The sequence below is a fragment of the Pholis gunnellus genome (genome assembly GCF_910591455.1).
Source record: "Pholis gunnellus genome assembly, chromosome: 8".
NCBI classification, from domain to species: Eukaryota; Metazoa; Chordata; class Actinopteri; order Perciformes; family Pholidae; genus Pholis; species Pholis gunnellus.
Genome location: NC_136534.1, coordinates 8,536,436 through 8,563,239, shown reverse-complemented (window position 1 = coordinate 8,563,239; position 26,804 = coordinate 8,536,436). Strand labels below are relative to the sequence as shown.

The 26,804-nt window shown below is 45.1% G+C and overlaps 1 protein-coding gene across 2 annotated transcripts in view; it reads left to right on the top strand.

Annotated features, from left to right (window-relative positions):
• The window catches only part of znf407 (zinc finger protein 407), a 134,645-nt gene that overhangs the window by 59,199 nt on the left and 48,642 nt on the right, over positions 1 to 26,804 (top strand). For both annotated transcript variants that reach the window (XM_079165138.1, XM_079165139.1), the window contains exons 5-6: positions 445 to 519; positions 22,237 to 22,403. In XM_079165138.1, coding sequence (XP_079021264.1) covers positions 445 to 519; positions 22,237 to 22,403 — 242 coding nt within the window. The remainder of the gene's footprint in view (positions 1 to 444; positions 520 to 22,236; positions 22,404 to 26,804) is intronic.

The following is a 26,804-nucleotide window of genomic DNA, read 5'->3' as shown; positions in this document are numbered from 1 at the left end:
ATGTCAGATGGCGTTTCCTGGGTAAAGTCTGGGGATGTAAGAGAAGGATGGGTTCTCATGCGACTGTTCGGAAGTGTCTAGCGGTGGGAGAAAACAGACGGTGCCTCGTATTCTTAAAGTGAACACACATCTTTACGGGAAGAAAACACGTCTTCTTTGTTTTACAGCTCGAGGTTGGAACTTCCAGCTTGAGTCTAACTTAAACTTAATTCATTTCAGAACAAATGTTTGCAGAGGCTTCTTCACATCTTCTAGTACCGTGTCCCATCCTTCTCTTATAATCTTTGGAAGAATTTCTCAGGAACATATGTACTGAAGTGATGCATTTTTTTGGTTCTTGAAATAGACATCGCAGTTGCAATGAACCCATGCTGAACAAACTCTCTTGTATACTCGCTACGTATTAACCCATGTTCTGTGTGTGTGTGTGTGTGTGTTTTGTAGATGGGCCTTTGTGATGAAGAAACACCTCAGCACCCACCTGCTGGGAAAACATGGAGTTGGACAGCGTAAAGAGAGGTAAATTAAACACTTTCAACCGCATACGGGATAACGTATCATAGTGTACTTTTCAGTCAAAGAAGACGACTGTTATAGAAATCAATTCCAGCTCATTCAGTCATGAAAAAGAGAATGGGGATTCGGATATGTGTCTTTATCCTGGATCCTGACTGTCAAGTATTTTAGCTTGTTTTCATGAGACTAAAGTGAGCGACACAGCATGCGACTAATTCTAGATTTTAGAGGATGACTCCTCCAACCCCTATGGAGGTCTGCAAGCTTTTAAGGAAAAAAGTCCCCACTAGTTACGGCAAATTTCAAGTTAAATATAACTTTAGATCCTCCCTTTCCCTAATGAGTTAAATGGCTTTCACTCATCCTGTCAGTCTCGCTCTTTTGCTTACATCCTTTTTTTTTTCTGTCAAACTTTATCTGGCTCCCTCCCTCATCTTACTTTCTGCTCTCCCTCTTGAATTAAGGATGAATGATGTTTCTTTTACCATTTTCGTCTGCGTACGTGACTGTGTGTTTCTGTGTATGTGCAATGTCTCCCGCCTGGCCCTGTCTTTCAGAAGCAGAGCCCTGCTGTCAGTGTATGCGTGTTTGTGTGTGTGTGTGTGTGTGTGTGTGTGTGTGTGTAAAAGAAAGATGAGGAGATGAAGTTGTGAAGCCCCCCCCCCCAACCCCCACCCTGACAAGCCAAAACGAGACGTTAAACACCTCTCAATCTGTCAAGAGAGCTGCTAAAATAGAAACAGACCCGCTTTTTCATTACTCCGCAACCAAATTGATACTTTTGACAACGTGTGGTATTAGATTTGACAAGTGGCTTCAGATATGGAAGTAAGCAACCCGACCAGCTGCCTCTCCATCACTCTGACATTATAAACTAAATTCCTACTGTCAGCTGTTCATCTGGATTAGATGGAAACAAATCCTCATATCCTCAACTGCTTCAAGTCTGTCTGTGATCCACAGTTTTTGTTACTGTAACCTTTTATTGATCCAAGGATAGGCTGATACTTCACATATGTTCACACTCGTGACCTACCCGGTGCAACCACAAGTTTCTGATGTTTGCCACTCGGCTGGCTGACCGGGGACTTGAACCGATGACCTCTCAGTCCAACATGTATGCTGCTGTTCTCCTCTTGGCACATGCCCACTGGCAAAGGAAAGAACAAAAGAAAAAGCGAAGGGGAAGAGAAAGTACAAGAAGAGAAACAACTATGTTGTGTCTTTGCCTATCTCAACGGGTAAAACAGGTCTTTTTCCCTTTTGTAAGAGAAGATTATTAACCGTGGTTAACAACATGTAGGGCTGGGCAACGTGGAGAAAATCTAGTATCACAATATGTTTCACCCAAAAACTCCATATTTGTATCAAAGGGTTGACAGTTGGTGCTTTCACAAAATATTTACAAAATGAGAACATTACATCACTTTACTGTGATTTAAAACCAGAAAAAGAACACTTATGCCATATTCCAATATTACCATATCCAAAATCTTCGACCATATCTAGTTTCATATCACGATATGATATGGATAAATTACTGAACAGATAATGTCAGGCCAACTGCCATGACTTCAGCTATTAGTGGGCTCTATGGACACATGAGCGTCGAAGCCTGAAGTAAACAAGCTGCGGTGGCATCTCGTTTGTAAACCCGCTTAGTAGTAACGCTGTAATTCATATTTTAAGTTTCACTTCTTTACCACTTCATTGAATGCCAATAAAACATTCTTTTCACCTGAAAATGCCTCAAATCACACTCGCTGAGCTAAACATTAACTTTGGAAACTAAATGTAAAATCCACAAGCGTCCGCTCCATGATTTCCACTAAACTTGAATCCATCTCCATTGAATCCTAATGTTTGCATTAAAAGCATCCTGTAATAACGTGATGCAAAACACTATGGATCGCAAGTTTGTTGATATATAATCATGAACTAGAAAGTAAAACCGGTGGAGGTTACACAACCAGATACATTTCACACCAGTGTTTAGAGACCGGATAACTTCAACATGAACACATTATGTTCAGAATGATTCTTGTCGTGGTACGAAAACACTTAAATCAGCCAGCGGATCAGTCAATATCTCCGCCACACAAGTGGATCCTTGTCAATTTGGGTATGCAGCTCATCTGAGAAGTGCTATTTAAGCCAAAATCAGCAAAAGCATTGATGTTAGTTTCAACAACTTTCAGTATTTCACGACAACTAAGACGTTGGTTGGATATAACTGACTATAACCAGTAAAAAAAAGTCCCATCTCTAACGGCATCACCCTTTTTGCTCCCAAAGACCTTTTGAGCTCATTGTTTTTTGTGATGGAAGGTGGCAACACTAGCAAGGTTATAGAGGGGACACATGCTCACTCACACACAAGGAAACTAGGCATTAATGAAGCTGTGTTATTGCTCACCCATTAAGTATTATGCCTCACAGCATCAAGCACACCCATGTTAACTTCCATATAGTTATGTTTATACGCATAAACACACACTGTCCACTCCCACTCGTCATCATAAGATCATTCTTTCCTGCCGTCGCTCATCTCTTTTTACTGCACTCGTTCATGCACACTTAAACACAGGCCTACTGTGCGCACACGCACGCACACACACACACAGACACACACACACACACACACACACACACTCCCTTGCATGCGCACTTAGAGGGAGGACGGCCACAAGGTTTGTTCTATTTAAACCTGTAAAACACGGTGTCATCATTTTCTGACAGTCCTGCAGACAGAATTTATCTCATCATTAATTAACCATCATATTTCCAACACAGTGCAGCTTAATTAGCACAAGGTCATTGGGGAGGGCTTATTAAGTGGAACAAATTTGGGCAAATGTAAGAGAGGAGGCAGAGAACGGAGGAGGAAAGAGGAGGAGAGAGAGAGAGAGAGAGAGAGGTGGGATGACAAAGAGATAGGCAGAGATGAAAGACAGAAGAGGAGGAAAGACACGGAGGAAAGAGAGGAAGTGTGTGTCTATGTGTGTACGTGTGGTTTGGTCCGACATGACAGTGCTGGCTCGATGATTGATAACTGCACCGGTCTTGAAAGCCCAGACTTGGAGACTGGGACGGTCGCTGAGGGAGAAAGAGAGACAGGGAGAGGGGAAGGATGGGGAAATGTGTGTACGTGTGTGTGTGGGGGGGGGGATCTGAACCAGCAACTGGGGACCAGTGAGGGGGGGAGTGGGTTGAGGCGGGGGAGTGGGTTGAGAGGCAATGGGGGTTGCTGGGGGGAGCCAATTGCAAACATATGCTGGCTGGCAGGCGGTGGAGAGATGGATTGCAGTGGGACAGTGTCAGAGAGGCAGTTTCATCACCATCTCTACGGCCCTGTTCACCTGATATTTTTAGAACACTGGGGAGATCTGTTAGTCAAAGGAAGAGAGGAGGAGGAGGAGGAGGAGGAGCAGCAGGAGGCGGAAGAGACCTGACTAGCCGTAGGTAACGCCAGGCTCCACTTAGCCAAATCCGTCTAGGGGCCTCAAACGCCGAGTTATTTTGGGTGGGTAGTTGTGAGGAAGAGTCCCACCGATTTGGGTTTTAAAAGGCTTACTATTTCTAGTTCCACTATTCTATTGTATCAGCCTCAACTTTATTGATCCACTTGGTGGAATCTGTCCCCATTTGACCTCTCCTAAGTAGCAAGAGCAGCCTCAGCTCAACACCCGAGGGCTACATCCTGAAAGAAGAACGCACAATGCATTTGAAAGTAAAACAAAAGGCCCCGGTAATACCACGTTGGCCCGAAAACATGCCTGTGCAAAACAAAACAAAAAATGCAAACACAGGACAGGCCAGGTTAAACGCACACAAGTTATTTAAACCGGATTATTTTCACATGAGGAAATATGCTTTGGCCATACCTTTTTGTGTAATCCAATCACAATGTCTCTTTACAATCAGTCCCCCCCCACTAATGAGTGTCGTGGGCGGCGGTGGTCAACAAGGCTAATATTAGCCTCACACATCGTTCTAACTCCAGTGGGGAGGAGGAGGAGGAGGAGGAGGAGGAAGGGGGAATCTGAGGGGAGGACAGGGTTAGATGACAGACTCCCAACTATCTGACAGGTTCAGGGTGAGAGAGAGAGAGAGAGAGCTGAACTGTTATAAAGTGACACAACTGGGTCTTCGTCTCAGTCACACCACCACTCCTCACTGCAGGCACTCAGCGGAGATGAGGGCTTTTGTCCCTTTTGTCTGTGTGTGTGTGTGTGTGTGTGTGTGTGTGTGTGTGTGTGTGTGTGTGTGTGTGTGTGTGTGTGTGTGTGTGTGCGTGTGCGTGTGCGTGTGCGTGTGCCTGCGCTCTCTCGTGGCTGTGTTCCGAGGACCCCGTGTCCTCACAAGTTTGCATAAACCCAGCCGCGTGGTGTCTGATTGTAATGGGCTGCGGAGATCTCAAAAGATTTTCATTGTAACATTTTGCACCGCAGCTTCGAATCATAATAAGAGGTTGTCACTTTTGTTATCACCCACTTGTAATGTCACACTGAGTTGAATTATCCCCGTTCCTCAGTGCATTTTCATCTGAATATATAATCTCCCTTCTTTAGTTAATGGCTGCGCGGGCCTCAGCCAGCCTGGCGGGAAAATGGTTGCACAGTCTCCAGGATCTATAAAAGTATTCCCACCAGTTTGATTTTATTGATTGTTATTGAGTGCTGCACATCAAAAATGCCTTTTTCCTGCTCATCCGCTGGGGAACTATAGAGTTATCGTGACCGTAAAACAAAAAGAGGATACAACCCTCGGTTTTGAATGTGCGGTGTTAATTACAGAAAAGAATAGCTGCCCCGGAGGAGGAACGTGGAATAAATTGTGCATCACTTCTTTTGAGTTACAACCCCAAACACTTTCTTATATGACTAAAATGGACTTTGTTTGTGTGTGTGTGTGTCAATGGTCTGTTAATTCTCTTTTGCCCCAAAATAAGTCACATATTTCACCACATAGTTACATTTGTATTCACTTTTGTTGTAGTTTACCGTTCTAACTTTGTTGTGTGTGTGTGTGTGTGTGTGTGTGTGTGTGTGTGTCCCGATGTAACGGCCAGTCTGCCGGCACCTAAACCAACACTTCAATAACAAGGGAGTGGCTTGAGAGGATGATCGACAGCAGCGACCTTGCCTCAATTGCTTGTAATTAGTTCTTTAAAAACGGGGCGCCAAAAGACAACTGACCTGTCTCGCATACCTGTTTTCATAGGTAATTGTTAAAACGCCTGCCATTTTCACGCTTGTAATAATAAACTCCTTGAACTAATACACTCATCACTCTTGAAACAGGAGTGCTGACAACCCAGAAGAAAGATATATTTGTTTAAGTGTGTGTGTGTGTGTGGGGGGCATAATACTAGCAGCTGGAGAGAATGTTTTCAGTGTTTTCGGAGATGTCTAATTGCTCAAATCTGCTCATAGTTTAGTGCGAGTGCAGTTGCTGTTATTTCTACAGCATTACTGTATGTCTGAGCGAAGTCAGCGGGCGCTAAAATCCCTCGGAAGAAAACAAAAAAAAACCCAGGTGAAAAGGCATGAATGCCGATCCAGAAATAGCTAGCATGATGCACGCAGCGCAGGTGTGATGACTCACAAAACGAAGGATAGTCAGAGTATCCGTTATGACCTGACTGCAGTGAGAAGAGAGAACGACTGAGAGGAGATACTCCGTTAGGATTGAAAGTACCAGTAGTAAAAGCATGTAGATGTATGTAAATGTGTTGTATCTTTATCTGGCATGGTACAATAATCTGCAGTGAATATGCATCAAATAATTAGTAACGTATCTTATTATGAAATTTAAAAAAATGGCCTGACGCATCAGCAAACCAATATTCTCGTTAAGCCCAGGTTTACATAATGCACCACGTTTATTTCTACATGTTCACATGGCGGAACAGATACGTATACGTTGCTGCGGTGGGTCACGTTGCTGTGCCAGGGGCCGAGCTTGGCTGAGCGGGCATCTGGCTTTGCAGCGCCGGTCTCTGGGCTTGCAGCCGCGTCCCAGCATGCCGTGCAGCGCGGCCATATTGCCCCGGCACTGAGGGCCGGGTCCATCCAGGCTTGACGGGTGGAGCAGGGGCGGAAGAGCCCTGCCTGGAGCCAGCGGGGTGGCAATATGGACCACACGGAGCAGGCAGGGGTCAAGTCACACACAAAAAAAACACGAGCCAGTGTGTGTGTGTGTGTGCAGGGCGTGTGTGGGTGTGTGTGTCTGAGGGAGGAAAAAAGAGAGAGTTAGCAGTGTGATATGGAGATAAAGAGTAGATAAAGACAACCCCTAATTCATTAGAATAAATCCTTTCCCTTAATTATTGATAATGAATCTGCTCTTTAATCTTTCTCTTTCTTCCTTCCCTTATCTGCCTGTGTCAGCACTTTGTCTCTCTGGCTTGGTGTTGGGTGGTAAGGCCTAGTTTTCAGCCACCCAAGGGCAGCAGTCAATAACATCCCGTTCCGCTGGTACTGTAAGCAGGGATGTGATGAGCAGCACAGAAAAGGCAGCGGGAAAATATTAACTTGAAAGTATCCGAGGATATTTGAACTCTCTCTGGGATATTCAACTATCCTTAAATCATGGAAAAATGGAAAACAAATCTGTTTTTCTTGTTTTTATCCATTAAAAAGAAGCTCAAATCAAAGCTACCGCAGCAACATGGAATAAACCCGCGTCTGACACTGAAGCAGAATCAATGTAACACGGACCAGCATACACCAGTGATCAGTACCGTGTAGTAACTGTAGTGCAAAGTCAGCGGACTGATTCTGTGTGCTTGCACTCGTGAAGCTCCATTTCCCAGAGGTCTGCGCAGCGCACGTAGTCCCGGCGTGGTACAGGCGAGGCCTCAGCGACCCCTAGCTCACCTTTTGTGTTTGCTGGCTCCTTGTTTGAACAGGAGCCAGCGGACAGCGCCTCGCTGTTTACCCTACTCAATATTTCATGAACACTCCCGGAATGAGGGATCGCGTTAATATTGCTGTTAAAATTAAGCGATAATTAAAATTTGTTAGTTTAAAAGCCATTGCAGTCTATAAAAGTTTGATTACTGGAAAATTAGGTGCATTAAGTTTTTATGGGTTGGCCTGCGCTATCGCTTGGGAACGATTTTTATGCACTTGTCATGGGCATATGGTGCAGAATTGTGGGAGTGCGTGTTTGTGGGTGGAGGAGGGTGTGTGTGTGTGTGTGTGTGTGTGTGTGAGAGAGGAAAGCATGTTGGTTATCTAAAAAGCTGACACACTTAAATACTAAAATCTCTACCTCCGTGGTCTAACTCGCCATTAGCTGAAGCACACCACCACAGCCCGGTAGCAACAACTGTGACAAAATGCCAATTATAAATCTGGGCCTGTGTCTTGGAGTAGAGAGGTCAGAGGTCATTTTAGCTCCTTTACAGTCGTGTTGTTCGGCCAGTGATGTCACATCAGCGCTCTTATCGATGTGTCGTTGTCGGTCAGTCTAACGTCCGGCTCCTTTGCCGCAGGGTGCAGCGGGGTCCCATCGGCTCCTATTACTAAAAATAATGTTAGTTAGCCGCTGACAGCTCGTCCCAGAGTTGGAAGCCACTCGTCATGTCGGAGCGACGTGACCTTGACTCGCGGAATAAATCTGCAGCGGGAGTTTGTCTTCTCACAACAGCGTCTACCTCATCTCGGTAGTGCAGCTCCGACAGTCCCTCCAGCTTTTGAAGTTGTTTTTTTTTTCTCTTTACCCCCTTCGAATGATGTCACCCGCCACTGAAACCCAAGTGACATTACTCAACCGGACAAGAACGGAGAATGTGCACAGTTCACCTTCGTATTCATTTCACATCCCGCGGCTCAAAACCAGGCAGTTAAACAGTGACACAGTTGTGCGGCTAACTGTTGACAGTGGTTGGACATTATGCACAGTGGGACTGTGGGGGGGGGGGGGAAACTGGGCTGCTGCCAGCCAGCCTGTTTTTCTTTTCTATTGAAACATCAGACTGTCATGGCAGAAATGGATGTTGCCAGGCATCACTAATGAGCCAATTAATCAATGAATTAGCTGAGCAGCGATTAAATTAATGCGAGCTGGACGGGCAAGCGGCAGTCGTGGATATATCCTGGGGAAGGTGATTAACACGCGCAGAACAGGCAGCGATCAACAAGGCCTCTATTAAGTTGGACAACTTCCTGAACTTTTTCTCTTTTTGGCTAAATATAGAGCAGCTTCATTCGTTTTATTTTGTGTGGACTAGAGACATATTATCATATTTTCCCGTGTGGCCACACCGCATTGCTAATATGCCGCGGAACTCGAGAGAGATTGAGATGTTGGTATCTTTTTTTTTTCTCCTTTAATTATTTCTGCCAGTCTATAAGTACCATCTTCTGAAACAACTCACAAACAAGCAATACATATACACTTCCACAGCATGTATTTACAGTTCATAGGTAAACCATGTAACCTAATGTCCACCGTCACCACATCAGTTCACACTAATATTCAGGACCCAAACAAAAGATCTCCACTGACATCAGTTACATAACACAATTACAACAATGTCCTTAATATAAAGAATGCTTTCCCCACCATTTCTAATTTTTTAGATTACAATATTTATGAAATTAATTATTGTTATTTATCAGTAAAAGAAAACAAAATCTTTTAAATCTTATGAATACTAACCCCTCGCATGCACCAAAACTGTTTGTTGTACGAAAGATGTTTAGAGCTAAACTTTTGCATAACTAATAATTCATAACTCATCTCCACATGGATTCATTTTTGGTCAAATAAATTATTGTAAAACTTGACTTTTCCTCATTTCAATTGTGCCCCTTCAAAAAAAAACTTGCTTGTACTCCAAACTCTCATGGCTTATTGCAAAAATCAATAGCTGTACATACGAAGTACAGCAAGTACGTATCTTCTGGTATCCGGCTGCTTGTTTCTAGTTTCAGGTGTTGGACATCATATGAGGCTGATCCATCATGGTTCTGGACGGTCCATGCAGCGGACAGTCTTGAGCAGACTGTAGGGGTCCTTTAAGGGACAATGAGGAAGCGTCTGCATTATAATTCACTGCAAATCACTCCATTCAGAGAAAGTAGAAAAGCTACTACTGCGATGTTAGGACTCCCACAATCATCTCCTCATGTGCAGTGTAGATAGTTCTACAATTCATCTCTTAACCATTAATAAAAATGTTCCCTCATATCCCAGAAGGACTGAAAGTGTATGCAGTACCCTGGCGGTCCATGAGGCCTTTCATCAGGTCCACCTCAATAGAATAGAATACTTTGGGTGGATATGTGTGTGTGTTCACAATCAGCTCTGTGTGGGCCGACGGTCCATCTCCCCATGTCCAAAGTCTCAAGCCACCCTCCACAATCTGCTTGAGCCGAGACATTATAGAAAGGGGGGGGCGGGGGCGGGGGCGTTGTTGGAAGGAGCTCCCTTGATTATGTGACATCCTCCGGAAGACCGCTGGAGTTGTTTCCTCCATTACTTAGAGGGGGAAAAAAAAAAAGAGGCCTTTTCACTATTGAGACTGTCACTCTCAATTTGGGCTAACGGTAAGCATGCACAAGGCCTCCTGGATATTCCCCCCCACCTGCTCTCACCCCACTCCCACTCACTCCCCCCCCCCCCGCCCAACACACACCCACGCCATCCCACCCGCCCCTCCCCCTGCAGCGGATCGCCGTGGTGACAGTTTGATTAGATCATCAATCGTGGCCGTTAACAGCGGTTTTCCTGAGCACCTGGACCGGCAGGTCACAGCTGGCTCTGAGCTACCGCTGTCCCCCTGACCCAGACATGTGAGTGTGTGTGTCCGTGCGTGTGTTTAAGTATGCTTGCTTCCAATTGTTTTCGGGTCTACAAGACCAGCTCTTTGTACTGTATTTGTGAACTTTCAAGTGTGCGTATTTGTGTGTCGCATAGCCCCGTGTGTGGCAAAGATGGTGGTGTTTGTGCGCATGTCTGCACGTTTCCATGTGCAAGCACAGTTGTGTTTGTGCATTTGTCAGCGTGTGCGTGATGTTGAAATGACCCGAGTGCATGATTCAGTTCAATACAAATGAGAAATACATTTCCTCAGGGGGCCTTTAGACCCACCTTGGTATTTTCTGATGCTTTTTTTTATCCGACCTGGGAGGTGGAAACGCTAATGAATGTTTTAATTCTCTGCATAGGTTGGTGAGGGGCCTACTTTCTAGAGACGACAGGTGAAAATATAAATGTTTACGCGTGCTAAGAGACAGCAAGGAGAATAGAATTAGAGGAGTTGAATAATACAGTAGAAACAGAGGGCACGTCTGTGTCTGTGCGGTCTCTACCAACTACTTTCCAGAGTGCATTGTTCAGTGTTTGCAGATATCCCAGATAGCAGTATGCAGCAGTTATGGCTATTCATCTGCAACACCACACACACACAGACACACACACACACACAGACAGACACACACACACACACACACACTTCTTCCAGTAGCAAGGACCCAGCGCACTTCACAAACACACACAAACATAAATTCACCTGCTTCCCCGCGTTGTCTTCGGCGGCTGTATCAGGTTCCTCGTCGTTCTGGTAAAGCAGTTAAATTTATGGGCTAACAATAATGGGACAAAGTGTGTGTCTCATTGCGATTCCTCAGGTATCCCATGATTAAATAAACGTCCCCGGTCTTTTCATAAAGCTTGTTTATGGCAGCGTGGCACCATATGCTGCCGCTTCCACCCCACCCACCCATTTCTTCCCCTCTCTCTCTCTCTCTCTCTCCCTGTTTAGTTCTCCCTCCTTCTCTTTGTCTCTCCCTCCGTTCCTCTCCACGCTTCGTACACTGCCCTACACTGCCTCTACCAGATGCAGGCTAGCCATTATTCTGTGGCGGAGTCGTGGTGGAGAAGCTAAAGTTGTGAATTAACATGTAGAAGCCATTACAGAGTGATGATGATATCCATCTGCGCCGTTCATAGGTGCTACTTAGTAAATTGTCTGCGCTGTAATGGCACAACAGTAACAATATGAGTCTGTTTTATCAACTCTACGGCCTGTTCCCGTCTTTTCTGCTGAGTCGATGCTCAGGTGTGACTTATTTGCTGGATGCCGCCGAGGATTCGGTTTGTCGCGGCGCTGCGTTGGTCGGAGCAGAGTCATGGAAATGGTTACAAAGGCTTAAGATTGTCCCATTTGTCATATTATTTCATTTGTTATTAATTAGCAAACTTCTTGTCATCTTGTCTTGTTGCACTTTAGTAATGCTGGTTGACAACATATGTAATTTATCTGCCTTTTTCTGAAATTAAAATGGTCTTTTAACATTCAAATAAAACCAAACATACCAAAAGAGTGATAAGAGTAATCATACTAAATCTAAATTAAGCTACAGTAGCTGTTCGTCTTCGCTCTTAAGGGAAGTCGGCACGTCAAATGTAGTGGATCATTTCATAAGATGTTCAAACACGGAGTGTGAAGATCATGAAGTCATCAACAGCAATTACATAAGTGAAACACACATAATCCCTGATGCTCATGTCGAGTGTTCCTCTGAAGAGTCCGTGACTCTCCGGTCCTCTGAGGCCGGACAGTTTTGAATAAGCAAACAACAGGCAAAGTAGCAAAAAGTTGGGACTGGTAATTAATTCTCCAAAGCAGTGTACGACTGCTTGTGTGTGTGTGTGTGTGTGTGTGTGTGTGTGTGTGTGTGTGTGTGTGTGTGTGTGTGTGTCAGGGGATGGGTGAAAAAAACAACAACAAGCAGTCACTACAAAGCAAAGTCAGAAAAGCAATTAACTTCTCCAGCCAGGACATGGCAGTAAACACGTGTGATGGTTCACTATATTGTCTTGTTTGGCTCCTGGAGTTGCGTCGTGGTTGAAGGCCAGAGACAGAGACACTGAGTTTGTACACTATAGACTTTTGTTGTGATTATTAATGGCCGTTTCACATTAACCTCGTCGTGCTAATATGCTCGACAATGGCCCAAATCACCTGAGCAATGAGGACGATGGAGCCGACACTGTAGCAGCTACCCCTACTATCCCTCCCCCCCCCCACACCACCACCCAATGACCAAGATTAATGAAACCTCCGCCGTTTTTAATTAGCACGGCCGCAGTCATCAATTACGTCTGCCCCACCCCAAATACAAATATTGTTATATTTGGGGGGGGGGGGGGGGGGGATTCTTGATTTATTTCATTGTGGTGGCCGAAGGAGTGAGATGAATGGCCTCCCATCATGGTCATTTGCAGGGATGAGGAGGAGGAGAAGAGAAGGGAGAGTGGGGTGGGTAATAAGATCAGTGGGGGGGGGCACGTACAGTACAGTAGAGGACATGGAGGGGGCCAGCCGGGGAAAAGCCAAGTCTACAGGGAAAGACCAGTCTGGGTCTCAGTGTCCCCGTGCAGGGATCTGACTCCAACTGTCCAGGAACTTAATTAGACTTCCCTTGAACCCGGAGCGGCACTGACACACAGTTTTACTCCAGCCCGGTACGAGTAGCTGGAGATTGTATCGTTCAAGTACCAGTCAAAGTACTACTTGTTCACGCCACATGTTATTAGCCCGTCACAAAAGACTTTCATCGCCTTTATTCGTTTGATAAACCATTCAGTTGCACTTTGCTCAAAAACAAGCTCTGTATATAAAATAGTGAAACGTTTGAATATTAGTCACAATGGATTTCTGCACATACATGCAAATCTGTTTCGCCCGAGCACCACTTTTAGTGAAGAAGACACAAGAAGTCACATTTTAGCCCCATGTGACGGCTAACAAAGGGTTCGGTCATCCAGCACATTAAAAAAGTTTCTCGCAATTTTCTCTGTTACCAACAGTTCTCCGTTGCTGTCTGGAGGCCCTTTTCGCACATCCCCACAGCGTCCAATACATTTTTTTATTGCTCCGGCAAACTTTGCTTGTTGTTTGTGCACATTTTGCATGATGCTTCTTCAGGACTTTTATTAAGTTCTGCCCCTTGAAACGCTCATATTGCTCTCTTAACACCCTACACTGGCTTTGCCGCTGTATTCGTCAACAGTTTGTTAATCAGATTGTAACTTTTCTTCCCCCCCCCCCTGATGTCTGATCCAGAGATTTTTTTCTTTTTTTTTTTACGAGTATCATACCAAGTATTGGATGTGAGTATTTGTTAGCTGGATCATCACACAGGTCCCAAAGGGGCGTCTCTCGTTGCTGTAGTTGTTATTGTTACTTGTAACAGAGAGAATTTGTGTGTCAGAACATCAGGCCAACGTTTCACGCTGTCAGCTTTGATGCGCGTTGGCAGGCAGGTTGGGGCTGCTGGCGGACGTTACACCCCTTGTGACGGCTTATGCACTAAGCAAAGGCACTTAATCAGTACAGATAGGTGCTGAAAATGAGACGGCGTGAGCAAACGACTACGCTAACACTTAATGTCCTCGTGAAGAGAAACGGGGACTTGTGCCAGACGGACTCACGTAGCTGAATCCTGCCGTCCAGCTTGTTCTCGTTTCTTTGTGGAAGAAAGAGAGCAGAGGTATTTGTCTCTTTGAGGGGCTTCACGGCTCAGGCCCAGTCTGGACTTGCTGGTCTTATATTAGCGTTCTTACATGAATTGAGTTATGAAGAAAAATAAACTCTTTTCTTCATCACTTTTTCAAAAAAAAAAATAAGAAGAAGAAAAAAACTATTGTTCGACTCGTTCATAAATGATTAAACCTTGTGCAGCTTATTTCTGCAGTTCCTCACATTTGCTAATATGTGACCAGGACGTGTTGTTATAATAATGCCCGTATGCTGCTTTATGACTTGAAGATGTGCGCGGCTCACTGCTGTGGTTTGGGGAGTTTGGGGTGTTTGCGCTGCGGCGAGCCGCCAGCCGTTCCACTCGTGCTGGCCGCACACACACACACACCCACACACACACACACAGACACACACATACACACATATTTTATACCCTTACTGCCACGGCCATCGCCTGCCCACTGACTCCAGAGAGAAGGGTGGGAAACATCTTGAATATTTTATGAAGCTCGGGAACCCCACCTCTGTTTTCCCAACCCAGCAAACCACCGCCGCTGTGTCCAGCGCACACACACACACACACACACACACACACACACACACACACACACACACACACACACACACACACACGCATACCAGCAGAAAACAGAAATAATGTTTTAAATGCAATCATTGTCAGGCCCAAACAATGTCATTTATCAAGGGAGCATTTGGGACTGTATAATAAGTTTCACATTATTAATACAATTTTTCATCCTCTGTCAAGCCTATCTGATTTATGGCACGCGTGTGATCTAAGGTGATCATTGAATTACAATTCCAGTAATAACAGAGAGAATGGACCTGGTCTTTTACTTCTGCCCAGTGGAGCGTGCGCACACACACACACACACACACACACACACACACACAATCCTGGATAAACACGGCAATTACACACAACATACAACAATAGTCACAGCCACCCTATCTGTGTTATAACTTTTACCGCTCATAGCACGGAGCAAATTTGCTAAATATTAGTTTGGTAAACCAATATGCCAGCTTCCTAATTTCAGTGAAAGACAGAGGAGAGGGGGGGGGGGGAGAAAATACAAATGAACCTAGGCCCCTGTTAATTAGATAAGGGACAAAGCTCATTATTTTAAAATGATATTGAGGCCCAGAGAGTAAATATGAGTGGCCTGTTAGGGGCTCGGTAATGGGACGGGAATGCACGTCGTTACGGGGCCGAATGATTTACAGCTAGATGCTCTCTGATGTATAGACTGTACCTTTTTAAGTGGCTGTCGTTACGGTCACTGGCTCAGTCATTTCCCTTTGTGTCTAATCAAAATCCATATCCAGACACCGCGCCATCCAGACCCAGCCGCTCCAGATGGGGAAGAAATAACGGGAATGTCTGCGTTCCTTTTTTTCGCACGGCCACCTTCTCTAAACTCCTTTCCTCTCCCAGCACTAGATGCAGATAATATGATCTAACAAACAGCAACAACAAATGAACAAATAGAAATGTGAAATTCTTTTGAGGTAATTGGATAACAAAGACAGACTCCCATCATAACATTTGGTTCCAGCTTGAACAAGTATTTGCACTATTAGCAGTCATGCTTTCGCTTTATCAGATTTGCTGGCTGTTGAGGACCCGCTGATCGGCGTCGTACATCATCCTGTTTGATTTCTGTTTCGAGTGAATTTGGGGGAAGCTGCTAATTGGATTTGCGGGAGTCTAGCCCCGGTTAAAGATGGTAAACAGCAGAGCAGACTTGTCCCCCCAACTCTCAGCCCCACGGGCTCCGAAAAAAAACGCCAGCGCTCCTCAGGATCGCCACAATTTATGACACATTTTCTCTGCATTCTTAAAAGATAATTAGGTTTATCACCCATTTTTTTTTTTGCCCCCCCTCTCAGCCGCCCTTCCTTTCCCTTTTGTGTACCTGAGAGCACACAATCGCAGCATAAAAACATAAATATTTCTGCAGCACAGCAGCGCTGGCAGGTGAGCCTAATGAAATTCTAGGAGTGTAATTTGATTTACGAGGCGCTAATGCGGCCTGATATTAGAGAGAAAAAGCTCTGATACGGCTGCCTTGTGCTGTATTTAAGGCCTATCAGAAGCCTGATAAAGAGCATCCTGTCCTCAGCACTGCGGCTGAGTTATTGTTGCAGATATTCATATTGATAGTAATTCTTCCCGACGCAATTTAGTGCCGGCAATATATAAATATGGAGATAATAGTTAATTTTGGTGGCTGCTCAGATTGCGACGCTTTAAATTCAGGACTTACAAAAAACAACTTTGAGCTGTGAAGCATCTGGACACTTTTTAAAGTGCCGTTTAAAGGATGGTTGGGGGGGGGGGGGGGTTGGCAAGAGGCCTTTGACCGAACTCTGTCTCACAAATCAGATTTCCGGTACTTTTCAGCGGCTGCTAATTTCAGCATGAAGCTTTTTGGAGCTCTTGATTTGCAGTTTTTTTCTTCTTTTGGTCGAAACCTTTTGATTAATAGCCTGAAATGCGTAAAACCTATTAAGCCTTTAAATTAACTGAGTCTGGAAACAAGACATCACGCCAGTAAGCGCCATACACTCAGAGAAAGAGATCATTTCGGGCCGTTTTGTTCAGAGTCATGTTGTTTCATTCTCTTGCAAGTGTGCACTAAGCGTGTGTCTATAAATGTGTGCGTGTGTGTGTGTGTGCGTGCGCACACTTCCGGGGCTCAAATCTAGGCCTGTGTGTTTCAAAGTGTGTTTGGGACTATTGAGCTATGGCTAATAATAAAAACAGGCAATAACAGGGCCACCACAGAGGGACCTGGCCTTTGTGCCTCCCTGCTCCCCCTCGCTCCCCTCTCCCCTACATGCCACCTCCTCCTCCTCCTCCACATGGCCTCTCCCCACCCCCTAAGTTATGGGCTGAATAACAGCGCAACAATATTAAGATAACATTTCCTGATTGTTTGTCAGGCAGGAGGCTCCTTCACCCCGCTTTCATCACGTCCACCGTGTTCATTAAATTGACAATTTGTATTTGCCCTACAGCGGGATAAACAGGAGCTTATCTGATGGGCCTGGTCTTTTATTATTTATTTCATTATCTTTTTTTTTCTCTCTCTCTCTCTCTCCTCCCCCCCCTTCTCCAGGGATTGAAGGTAAACATAAATCAGCAGCAGCATCTCTGTTGTGTGCCGTTGTTTATATTGCAGTCATATGCAGCAGCAGTCCTCTCTCCGAGGAGCTTCATCTACAATACTCCGCAGACACATGTGGCCTCTTCATGGAGGTTTTAGCTGTTGTTTTGTGTGACGTGCTGGCGGCACACCCCTGCAGGTCTCGCCGTGATATAACTCTTTTAAAATGCTCTGCTGTTGGGATAATTCCTGGACTTTGTTCCTGAGAGATCCGGCTCTTCTTGCCACAGTTTGTTCAGCTGTTGTAGCTGCACTCAGGCCAGGGATGGTTGCCTGCGTTCACTTGAATGGTAAACTAGCACCACCCGGGGATCTGATTTGTGTACCCGCCGACCACATTGACTACGGCGCTTTCTAAAGCATTTCTCCTAAGCACCGTGAGCGATGATGTTGCCCGGCTCGATATCTTAGCTCGGGAACAAGCCTGTCGTCGGTCTACATTGTGCAGGCAAACGAAAAATAACGAAGCCGGCGCGCTTACTTAGGAAACACTTGTCCCAGGAATGTAATCTTTTCCCCATTTCTTAGCCTCCCCCCCCCCCCCCTCCCCTTTAATCAGGTTTCAATTGACTGCCATTTGAGGGAAGAGTCTCTCCTCAGACACATGTATAGGTCCGAACCCAGTCAGACACCATTTAAGGCTTACTCAGTCTTCCTCCCAATATCTTGGAGAGCTCAGGGCCAAATGATTTAATCTTCATTCAGCTAATTTAGTCTGGATTTAAGCTGCCGGGTTGTCGAAGTGCAGAGTGATGGAGTCTGAAAACAGGATGAGAGGGAAAGGGAGAGGAGGGGAAAACGGAAGGAAGGAGGGAGGGAAACGGAGAGCGAGGGAGATAAAGATAGAGCGATGGAGGGAGGGAAAGAGAGAAAGAGACTGGGGGGGTGAAGATGATGATCCATCCTGACCCTAGTGAATGCTGTCATGTTCCTCCCTCTAGGTAATCTCTCTCACTCACTCGCTATTTTGCATGTGAAAATGCTCTCCTGACAGTTGCATATCAGATACATTTTCTCCCTTTTTTCTCTCCCCCCCCTCTTTCCCTTCACCAAATAAACAACAGTCTTCACTTTGAAGTTGTCTGTTTGTGTCAGTTTGGCTTGAGGCGAGAGTCGGCCTCTCTCCCCCCTTTCTGTCTTTGTGTTGCAGTGTGAGAGCATCGGCGGATTATTTCCTCTCACCGACCGGCCAACACAAAACAGGGGAAGGAACCCTTAACTGTCCAAAGAGGCTAAAACAATTAATCCAATCAATTAAAAAAAATAACCATGACAATTGATTTTAAAGCGACGCTCCACAGCATGAAACCAAACTTTGCAGCCAGTGTCAGCTCAGCCCTGAGCTACAACATACACAAATATCACTGAAAATCATTCAGTTGTCATCCATTTTGCTCTTTATCATACAAAAATCCTCTTTTTTTAAAATCAAGAACACACAATTACACGTTACACTTCTGCAAGATCCCCCTCAACAAGCTCCACCTCACCACTTGGGGGCGATAGTGAGTTTGTGGTAATGAGTCATGTCTTTTTTTCCCCCCCCCCCCCCTCTCCAACCCCTGTTAGAGGTACAGTAACTGCTCCTGAGGGATTTCTATCACAATTACGGCCAGTGTGGCCTGTGATGTTCTGACAGTAGCCCTGTATGCCTGAACTGATGACAGGATCACACCACAGTATGGATATGCAAATGAGCAACAGTATAGACACAGTAGCATGCAGCTTCACCAACGTACAGGCAAGAGGCCCACCTGGGTCTTTGAATAAATCTGGTGTCAATCATGTCGCGTTGCTTCGTGATCAGAAGGCAATAGAAAGGGAGGAGGGAGGCAGTAGAGAGGGAGGAGATGGAGAGATGCAGGAGAAAGGAAAAAAGCAGAGCTGTAACGACTGGAAGAGAGCTGGCTCATGATTATAGTTTATTCCTGATGTGGTCTCTGCTGATCAGAGCTCAACAGTTATGTGAAACAGCCAAGGAGCCGTCGATGCAAAGTATCGTAGTTCACCCTTTTTTTTGGTAGTGTTTTTATATATATTTCTGTTTTATGATTTATAACAGTTATATCCTGAATGTAGTTTGGTCTCTCTAGCTTGTGTTAAGTCATCATTACAACAAGTGTTGAATTTTAGTCCTGAAAAGACATTTAAAAAGACCAATAAATCCATACATGAATTTAAAACTCAACACGCAACGCAACTTCCTCCTGAGTCAAATGTTATGCTGTGCATGTATTTTATTTATCTCGTGATCAGGCACATGTGAATGTAATTAAGTAATTGTGACGTTCGTGGTCATTTCGTTTTTTAGACCTGTGTCGAGTCAAAACACGCCTTTCTGCTATAGTTCTGTGTCCAGTTCCTCTCCCACAGCAGTTTTGTGAATGCACACAGCTGTGCACACGACTGGCCAACTATAATATGTACATCGCAATGCATCTGTTTTCATTAAGAACACCCGAGTACCTGCAGGTTCTTCAAAAGTGTGCGAAAATCAATTTGCATGTTTGTCATGATTGGTACACATTCGTACATGTAGCTTTGAGAGCAGAGCCTTCCATTTCTTATTCCCTTTGCTTCATTATATACACTTACCAAAGCCATAGACGTTTGCTTTCCATCCCTAAGTTTCCCTAAAAAATGACAGTTTCAGAACTTTCTCAGGCTGTGTTGAATCTGAAATATTGCTGATTTGGCAGCATCTCTGAATTAATTGTGGTTGTTTTGTTGGTTTCTAAATTCAGTTCCCGAAAGCATTACAAAATGAGATATTTGAAATTGGCAGACCTCTCTTTCTCTCGTACTTCTGTCTGTCTCGCCCATTCTCCCTCTATTACACACACGCATACACAAATTCGCTCAGCCTCTTCTCTCTTTTTTTCCCTCTCTCTACCTCCTACCTTTGGTGTGTTTTGCATGGTGCCTGGCTATTTAGAGGCACTATGCATATGTATGGGCGAGACGGTGGATCGTGACGGGATCTGACACGCGGGGACAAGATCAAAGCGCTCCATCTGATCCCATAAAAACAGACGCAAACCCTCCTCTCATCCTTACAAAACCCCCACTGATAGTCAACTCTGCCAGCCCTGACTCCTCCATCTTCTCTCCTCTCCTCCTGCCTTATTTCTCTCTCTCTCTCTCTCCCTCTCGTTTTTTTTTCCCTCCATCCCAGCATGCATCGTGCCCACGTCAAGGCCCGCCTGCCTGCCCGACTTTGCGATTACGCCCTGTGATAAACAACGGCCCGTTTAGCTCATAAAGCAGGAGTGTTGTGCATAATGCTTACAATAAAAGATAGCATCTCTTCACTCATCTTATTTACCTCTCCCACGGTGGCACGGGCGACGGGCTGTTCTATATACATACCGCAGGGGAGGAGGAGGGAGGGGAGGATATACAGATGCGGACATACATCTTTTAGTCAAATAAAGTCTCTGCCAAGTCGGTTGATGAGAACGGGAGGAAAACAGGTCTGTTTGAATCTGCATCTGAGCTTAGAGCCAGGTGATAAAGGCGCCATTTTAAAGCTCCATCCTTCTTGGTAAGTGAGCTTAAAATGTCCTCTGAACCAGCATGGGATGACATCCGTATCACATTTAGATTCATCTTTATGGAACATATAGATTGATATGGAAGCCAGAACACATTTTCCTCTCTATCTCTCCCTCTCTCCAACCCCCCCCCCCCATCTTTAATTCCCTCTTTTCTCTCTTTTCACTCCCTCCCTCTCATTCTCCTTTACCCCCCCTCCCTTCTTCCAGTAAGGAAGATGTATGAGTTTGAATTATTGATTCAGACACATGCTACATGCTGCTTGGAGTCATTATTTGTTCAGGTGAGTGTCATGCTGCTCGCTATGAAACAGATACCACGGGGATTAAGCGACACAATCAGGACTTAAAGACAGCCGCCCTCCCTAAAATAACACGGCCCTCGCTGCAAGACGAATGCTCCCCAAAACCCGACTTCATTTGTTTATGACTCGCACATTAGTCATCTGTGTCTAAATTATAGCGCAGGGGTAAAGATTAATTCAGGCACGGGCTTTTTTTTCTATTGTTTTTACTCTGGCGAGTTTCTTGAGGCTGACTAACACTGCAGACAAATATAGGTGCAAACATCCTACACACTGTAAAAAAAAGAAGATATATACATATATAAAAGTAACAAAACACAGCTTTTGTTGGATGCTAGGTGTCGGCATGAAGAGCAGACGGATATCCAGACGTAAGAAAGAACACCATACATATACAGTCGTCACATTTCTTTGTACTCAAAAGAGGCTTTTGGCACCGCACGACAGAAGGACGCTTGCCACACGCGATAAACCAGGCTTTCGCTTTCATGTGGATTGACACTGACTATCCAAATCTGAGCGGATTTGAAGGACGCGTTTGTCGAAAAGTTAAAATGGAGGGAAGCTCTGATGCAGGAGCCTTAAGAGAGAGGCGGGAGGTAAAATGTTGCTAACTGTTCATTTAGCCCTGGCTAAGTGGTCAGGGACGCTGGACAGGTGAACTTTATTCTCCCCACTGGCCCTGCGGGGTGTGTGTCTGTGTGATTGTGTGTGTGTCTGTGTGATTGTGTGTGTGTGTGTGTGTGTGTGTGTGTGTGTGTGTGTGTGTGGACTGTAACAGAATTTCTCTAGTCCTCTGGGCCCTGGTGCAAAGCAGAGAATAAATGGTGGAGGTGGCAGGCCAGGACAGAAAAATCAATGCCTGCTTATACAGACATGACACACCAGCAGCCAACTGCATTCTGTGTGTGTTGCGTGTGTGTGTATGTGTGTGTTGCGTGGTGTGTGTAAGTGTGGGCGTAGATGTACAACACGCAGTCATACGGCCCCGTGTTCTATGGCCGTGAGTGCAAGTACCCAGCAACCCCCATTTCCTCTCTCACAGGGTAGATTGTCTAGCATTTTACGTCAGCTTTGGGATCAGTAAATAACTCTTCGTTTTTTTTCCCTCCCCTTCCTTCTCCTCCTCCTCCTCCTCATTCCCCTCTGCCTCGCTTCTTCTGCAGGAAGTTTGAATGCGAGTTGTGCGATCGCTCCTTCAGTGAAAAATGGGCCCTGAACAACCACATGAAACTGCACAGTGGGGAGAAACCATATAAGTGCGCCTGGCCGTCCTGCCACTACGCCTTCCTCAACCTGTCTGCCATGAAGGACCACTACAGGACACACACGGGTGAGACGATGAGAACTAGTCGCCTCCACCATGAGCCATTACTGCACTGCTCCTCCATAAACACGCTGACTGACACCCTCAACTGCAACATTCATGGGGTTTGCTTTTTACAGGCAAATGGTGTTTTTACGAGTTTGGGACAAAAGGTTATTTATCAAGAAACACGATACTTGGATCAGACAAAATGTACTTTTTCATTCTTCTATAGACAAAATGAAGTTTATGTGTTAACTGTGAAAATCTCACATTAATTATGAATCTTCACAGCTTTGTTTGGAAAAAAAAACATACACACGTTTTTGGCCGATAATAGCCATGACTTGTCCATCTGTAGCGATTTTTCAACATCCAGAGAAAGTCGAGAACTAGTTCTTGGCCATCTTTGCAGACACACTTGTCGGATGGTTAAACCCTTACCTCCTGATCCTGACAGGACCGCCGCATTCATACCACGTTATATCAGCCAATTATATTTGAATAGAGACAATTGTTTGCCAAAGAGAGAAGGGAAAAGATGTTTGGCTCTCATGTTTGTTTTTGTTTTTTTTCGCAATCCTCCAGACTTGGAGGGTTGCTCGATGAGGGAATTAAGGTAGTGTGTGTTCCCCAAATCCAACTGGTTGTCATGTGTATTTCCCCAAAATCCATCTGGTCGCCAAGCGTGTCTTCCCCAAACCCAGCTGGTCAGCGAGTGTGTGTTCATCAAATCCATCTGATCCTCAAGAGTGTGTTTTCCCACAGCGATGCGGTCCAGTGTTTGTTCCTCTATGAAGCGAAATAAGGAAAAAAAGGAAACATTTAATGTTAAAAGAAAGCTGGATTAGAGGATAACTCAATGAAACAAAGGCGTTAAATTAGCATTAAACTCTGTGGGTACTGTCATTGTGTAACTTCTTATATGTGCAGTGCTTTTTCTTTGAGATTCAATCCTTCCTTTTCATATCTGTACGTACAGTGCACTTGTGGGACTGAACTGAGTCGTGCTTTTTCACTTGCTAAAAGCTTTGGATAGACAGATGGTGCGGTGGGCGGTGGGAGGATACTCTGTTGAATAATCGCCCCCCGATAGGAGCCCAAGTCGGGCTCTCTGAAGGTGTCTTTATGCTGCAGCCCAGCAGCTTCCCCTCGGCCTCAGTAATGTCCCACACACGGCTCCTTGATGCCCTTTTAAGTCAATGACAGAAGCAGCAGCAGCCAGTGGCCTGACAGCCTGACTGAGCGCTTGCAGGAGAGCCCTCCATCCGTCACGGGTGCCTGCTGTGTGTGTGTGTGTGTGTGTGTGTGTGTGTGTGTGTGTGTGTGTGTGTGTGTGTGTGTGTGTGTGTGTGTGTGTGTGTGTGTGTGTGTGTGTGTGTGTGTGTGTGTGTGTGTGTGTGTGTGTGTGTGTGTGGGTGAGTGAGTGTAAGACTTGCTGGATGTTATTTTAAATGTGTTTTAACAGTGATGTAACGTCAAGGCGCCTCTGACATAATTAGGCGTTTTATTTTCATTTGTTTCCAGCCCTCATCATTCCCCATCAGGCGGCTGGCGTCACACTGTCACCTAGCTGTCACCTGGAGAGGCGTAGGGTGGTGGGTGGTGGTGCTGTGTGTGTGTGTGTGTGTTTCTGTGTGTCTGTGTGTGTGTGTTTCTGTGTGTCTGTGTGTGTCTTTGTGTGAGTTTGGCAGGAGGAAACACGGACTTGAAGAGCGTGAGTGAAGTGATTGAGATGGAAACAGGAAAGTGATGAAATGAGAGAGCTGGAAGGATCAAGGGTGACCCAGTATGAACATAGGAAAATAGGAACCTGAAACAACCTCATTGTGGTGAGCGACAAGACCTGACTTGATTAGCAACACACCCCAAAAAAAAGGGCGAATACAATTTGCTCGATACTGTGACCCCCAACACTCCTTTGCCAGTTGTAATTGCTGCTGGGTTGGACGGTTAGCTGCAGCTATACAATCATTGCAATCACATTCCAGCAGCCAACCTGACACACTGAAATATTATCTGCATGTGTGTGATCTGTTTAAAGGTTATAAATGGGCTCCTTCACGGCACTAAGATGCAATACTAATAAAATAAGTAGGAGACTTTAAAGTTGAGCTAATCTTTCCTGGGAACAGAGCAGTCAGTAATGGAGGGGATGTGTGTGTGTGTGTGTGTGTGTGTGTGTGTGTGTGTGTGTGCGTGTGCGTGTGTGATGTAGAGGCTCACAGGACGATGACGTACCGGGGAGTTTGTACAGGAGCTGAGGGTAATGATACACACATCTAGCTCATTATTTGGAACCGTACAATTCAAAGTCACTTGGTGAAGAAGAGAACTACTGTGAAGAACTTCACCACAGTGTGCAAGTCTTTCTCGTGTTTGTATAATTGTCTTATTTTCCCCTAAAACAACATTTCTAATCTCGCGGAGCAGCAGTCGGTGTCAGGATCTCGTGCCGAAATGCCATGAGACAGATTGAGTCTGAGCTCCGAGACAATGTACAAATAAGTTCACACACATTCTAAAATGTGGTAGATACAATGACACAACACAACACAGTTATGAAAAATGTAAAAAAAACATTTAGGTACAGCTTTGAGAGAGTCGTTCACTGTATAATCTCTTTAAACAGATTTGGCATTCAGAGATTTTGGTATCAAAAGCTACGTCCGTAGTCCGAGTTGTATTGACCGATCTAAAACCCATCGTTTTAAAATTGAGAAATAAACAAGTGCTAAATCTTTTACTATTATACTATGTGAAATGTGAGAATGGAAAGCTTGACGGGCATAGCAACAGTCGCTAAAAGGGGCATGACCCAGTTCAGTAACAAACACTTGATCGGGGCAAACTCGGCAATACAAATGTTGCATTTGCACCCATGATTACATTGTAGCCAAACAACCAACCAACCAAGACTAACGGAGTAACTAACAGAACATTTCAAATGTTCCCATCCAGCGGATAGAGTTGCTGGTCGTGACACGGCGAGTTAACACCTCTGCTCTCCTTCTCCTGCCTCCGACGGGATTCATTGTTCCTCTCTGATTTGTGTGTTTTTTATGTTAATCGCTCCCTCCCTCACACACAAGTCTTGTCTGAGGGAGGAGGAGGAGGGGGGGGGGGGGGGGTTGGGGAATTCAGTGGTCGTCAGCCGCCAGGGTCATTTGTAACGGCTGATGAATGAGCGACTCAAATAAATAAATAAGTGCAACTGCATCTGACCCACCCCGCTTTTCCCAGGCTCTTGGGCGTTGTGGGGAGGAGGAGGGGGGGGGGGGGGGGACATAGCGACAGGGCCACAATTGATTTCCTCATTGCTTCAGTTTGTCGCTTAATCTGGCGATATGCTGATAAATCTTCGCACTTTGTCAATTAATTTCCCTGAAAAATGAGACCCAAAATGGCGAGCACATCAATACAGCAGCGGATTCCGTGTCAAAAATTAAGCGGTAAAATTAATTGCCCTCCCATCCGCTCCTGCTAAAACATAACTAATGAGGGAGGCAATTATAGCTGCATGCAGCCACCTCTGGGGTTATTTAAAACACACACACACACACACGTATATATGTGTGTGTATATATATATATATATATATATACTCACACACACATGCAAAGAGAGGTTGTATATTTTGACTTCAATGTTCTTTTATTGTCTCGCAATAAGGCACATTTATATCCAGTAAGGGTTGGGGGGGGGGGGCTGAGCTGTATCATGGGATCAAAAGAGAGGAAGCGATGAGCCAATATTCCCAAAGCCCAAAAGTTTAAGGGCTCTCAGTGCAGACACATTAGAAGGAAATGGTTTTTTTTAGAGTATATTTTTGTATCTGACGCTGTACTTTAGTATGCTTTTCTACCTATAGCTTGATTTGTTTGTTTGAGGGTTTGATGTTTAAGTTCAGAGGTTGGAGTAAGAACTGAGTTCAGTTAAGTAGACTTCAGGTTGAGGAGGATGGATGTGATTTTAGGCTCATTGTTGCATAAGTATAAAGTTTAAGGTAAGTGTTATTACGTGTTATTCGTTTACAGATGAAAGGTAGAAGTTCAGGTGAATCAGGAATGAATGAAGTCAATGTTATGTTCAGGGTGGTGGTGGTGGTGGGGGGGTGTTGACAGCAGCATGTCACTCTTCTACTCCCCCACCTCGCTGTCCCCACCCAGGTCCTCAGAGGGCTCACCGTCACAGAGCAGCAGATGAAAAGCACACATGTAATTTATCGCCAACGTTTCCTCCTCAAGAATAATTGTGGCGACCGCGGCTGGTAGCAGGGATCGATGGTTATGGATTTTTTTTTTCTGTGGTGGGGTCTTGTAGCGTCGGGCGTAATGAGAGATGGAAGGGAGGGAGTGGGGGGGAGGAGTGGAGGAGGGACCAGTGCTGTTTTTTTTTCTGAGAGGAAGGAAAAGGTCTGACCAGATC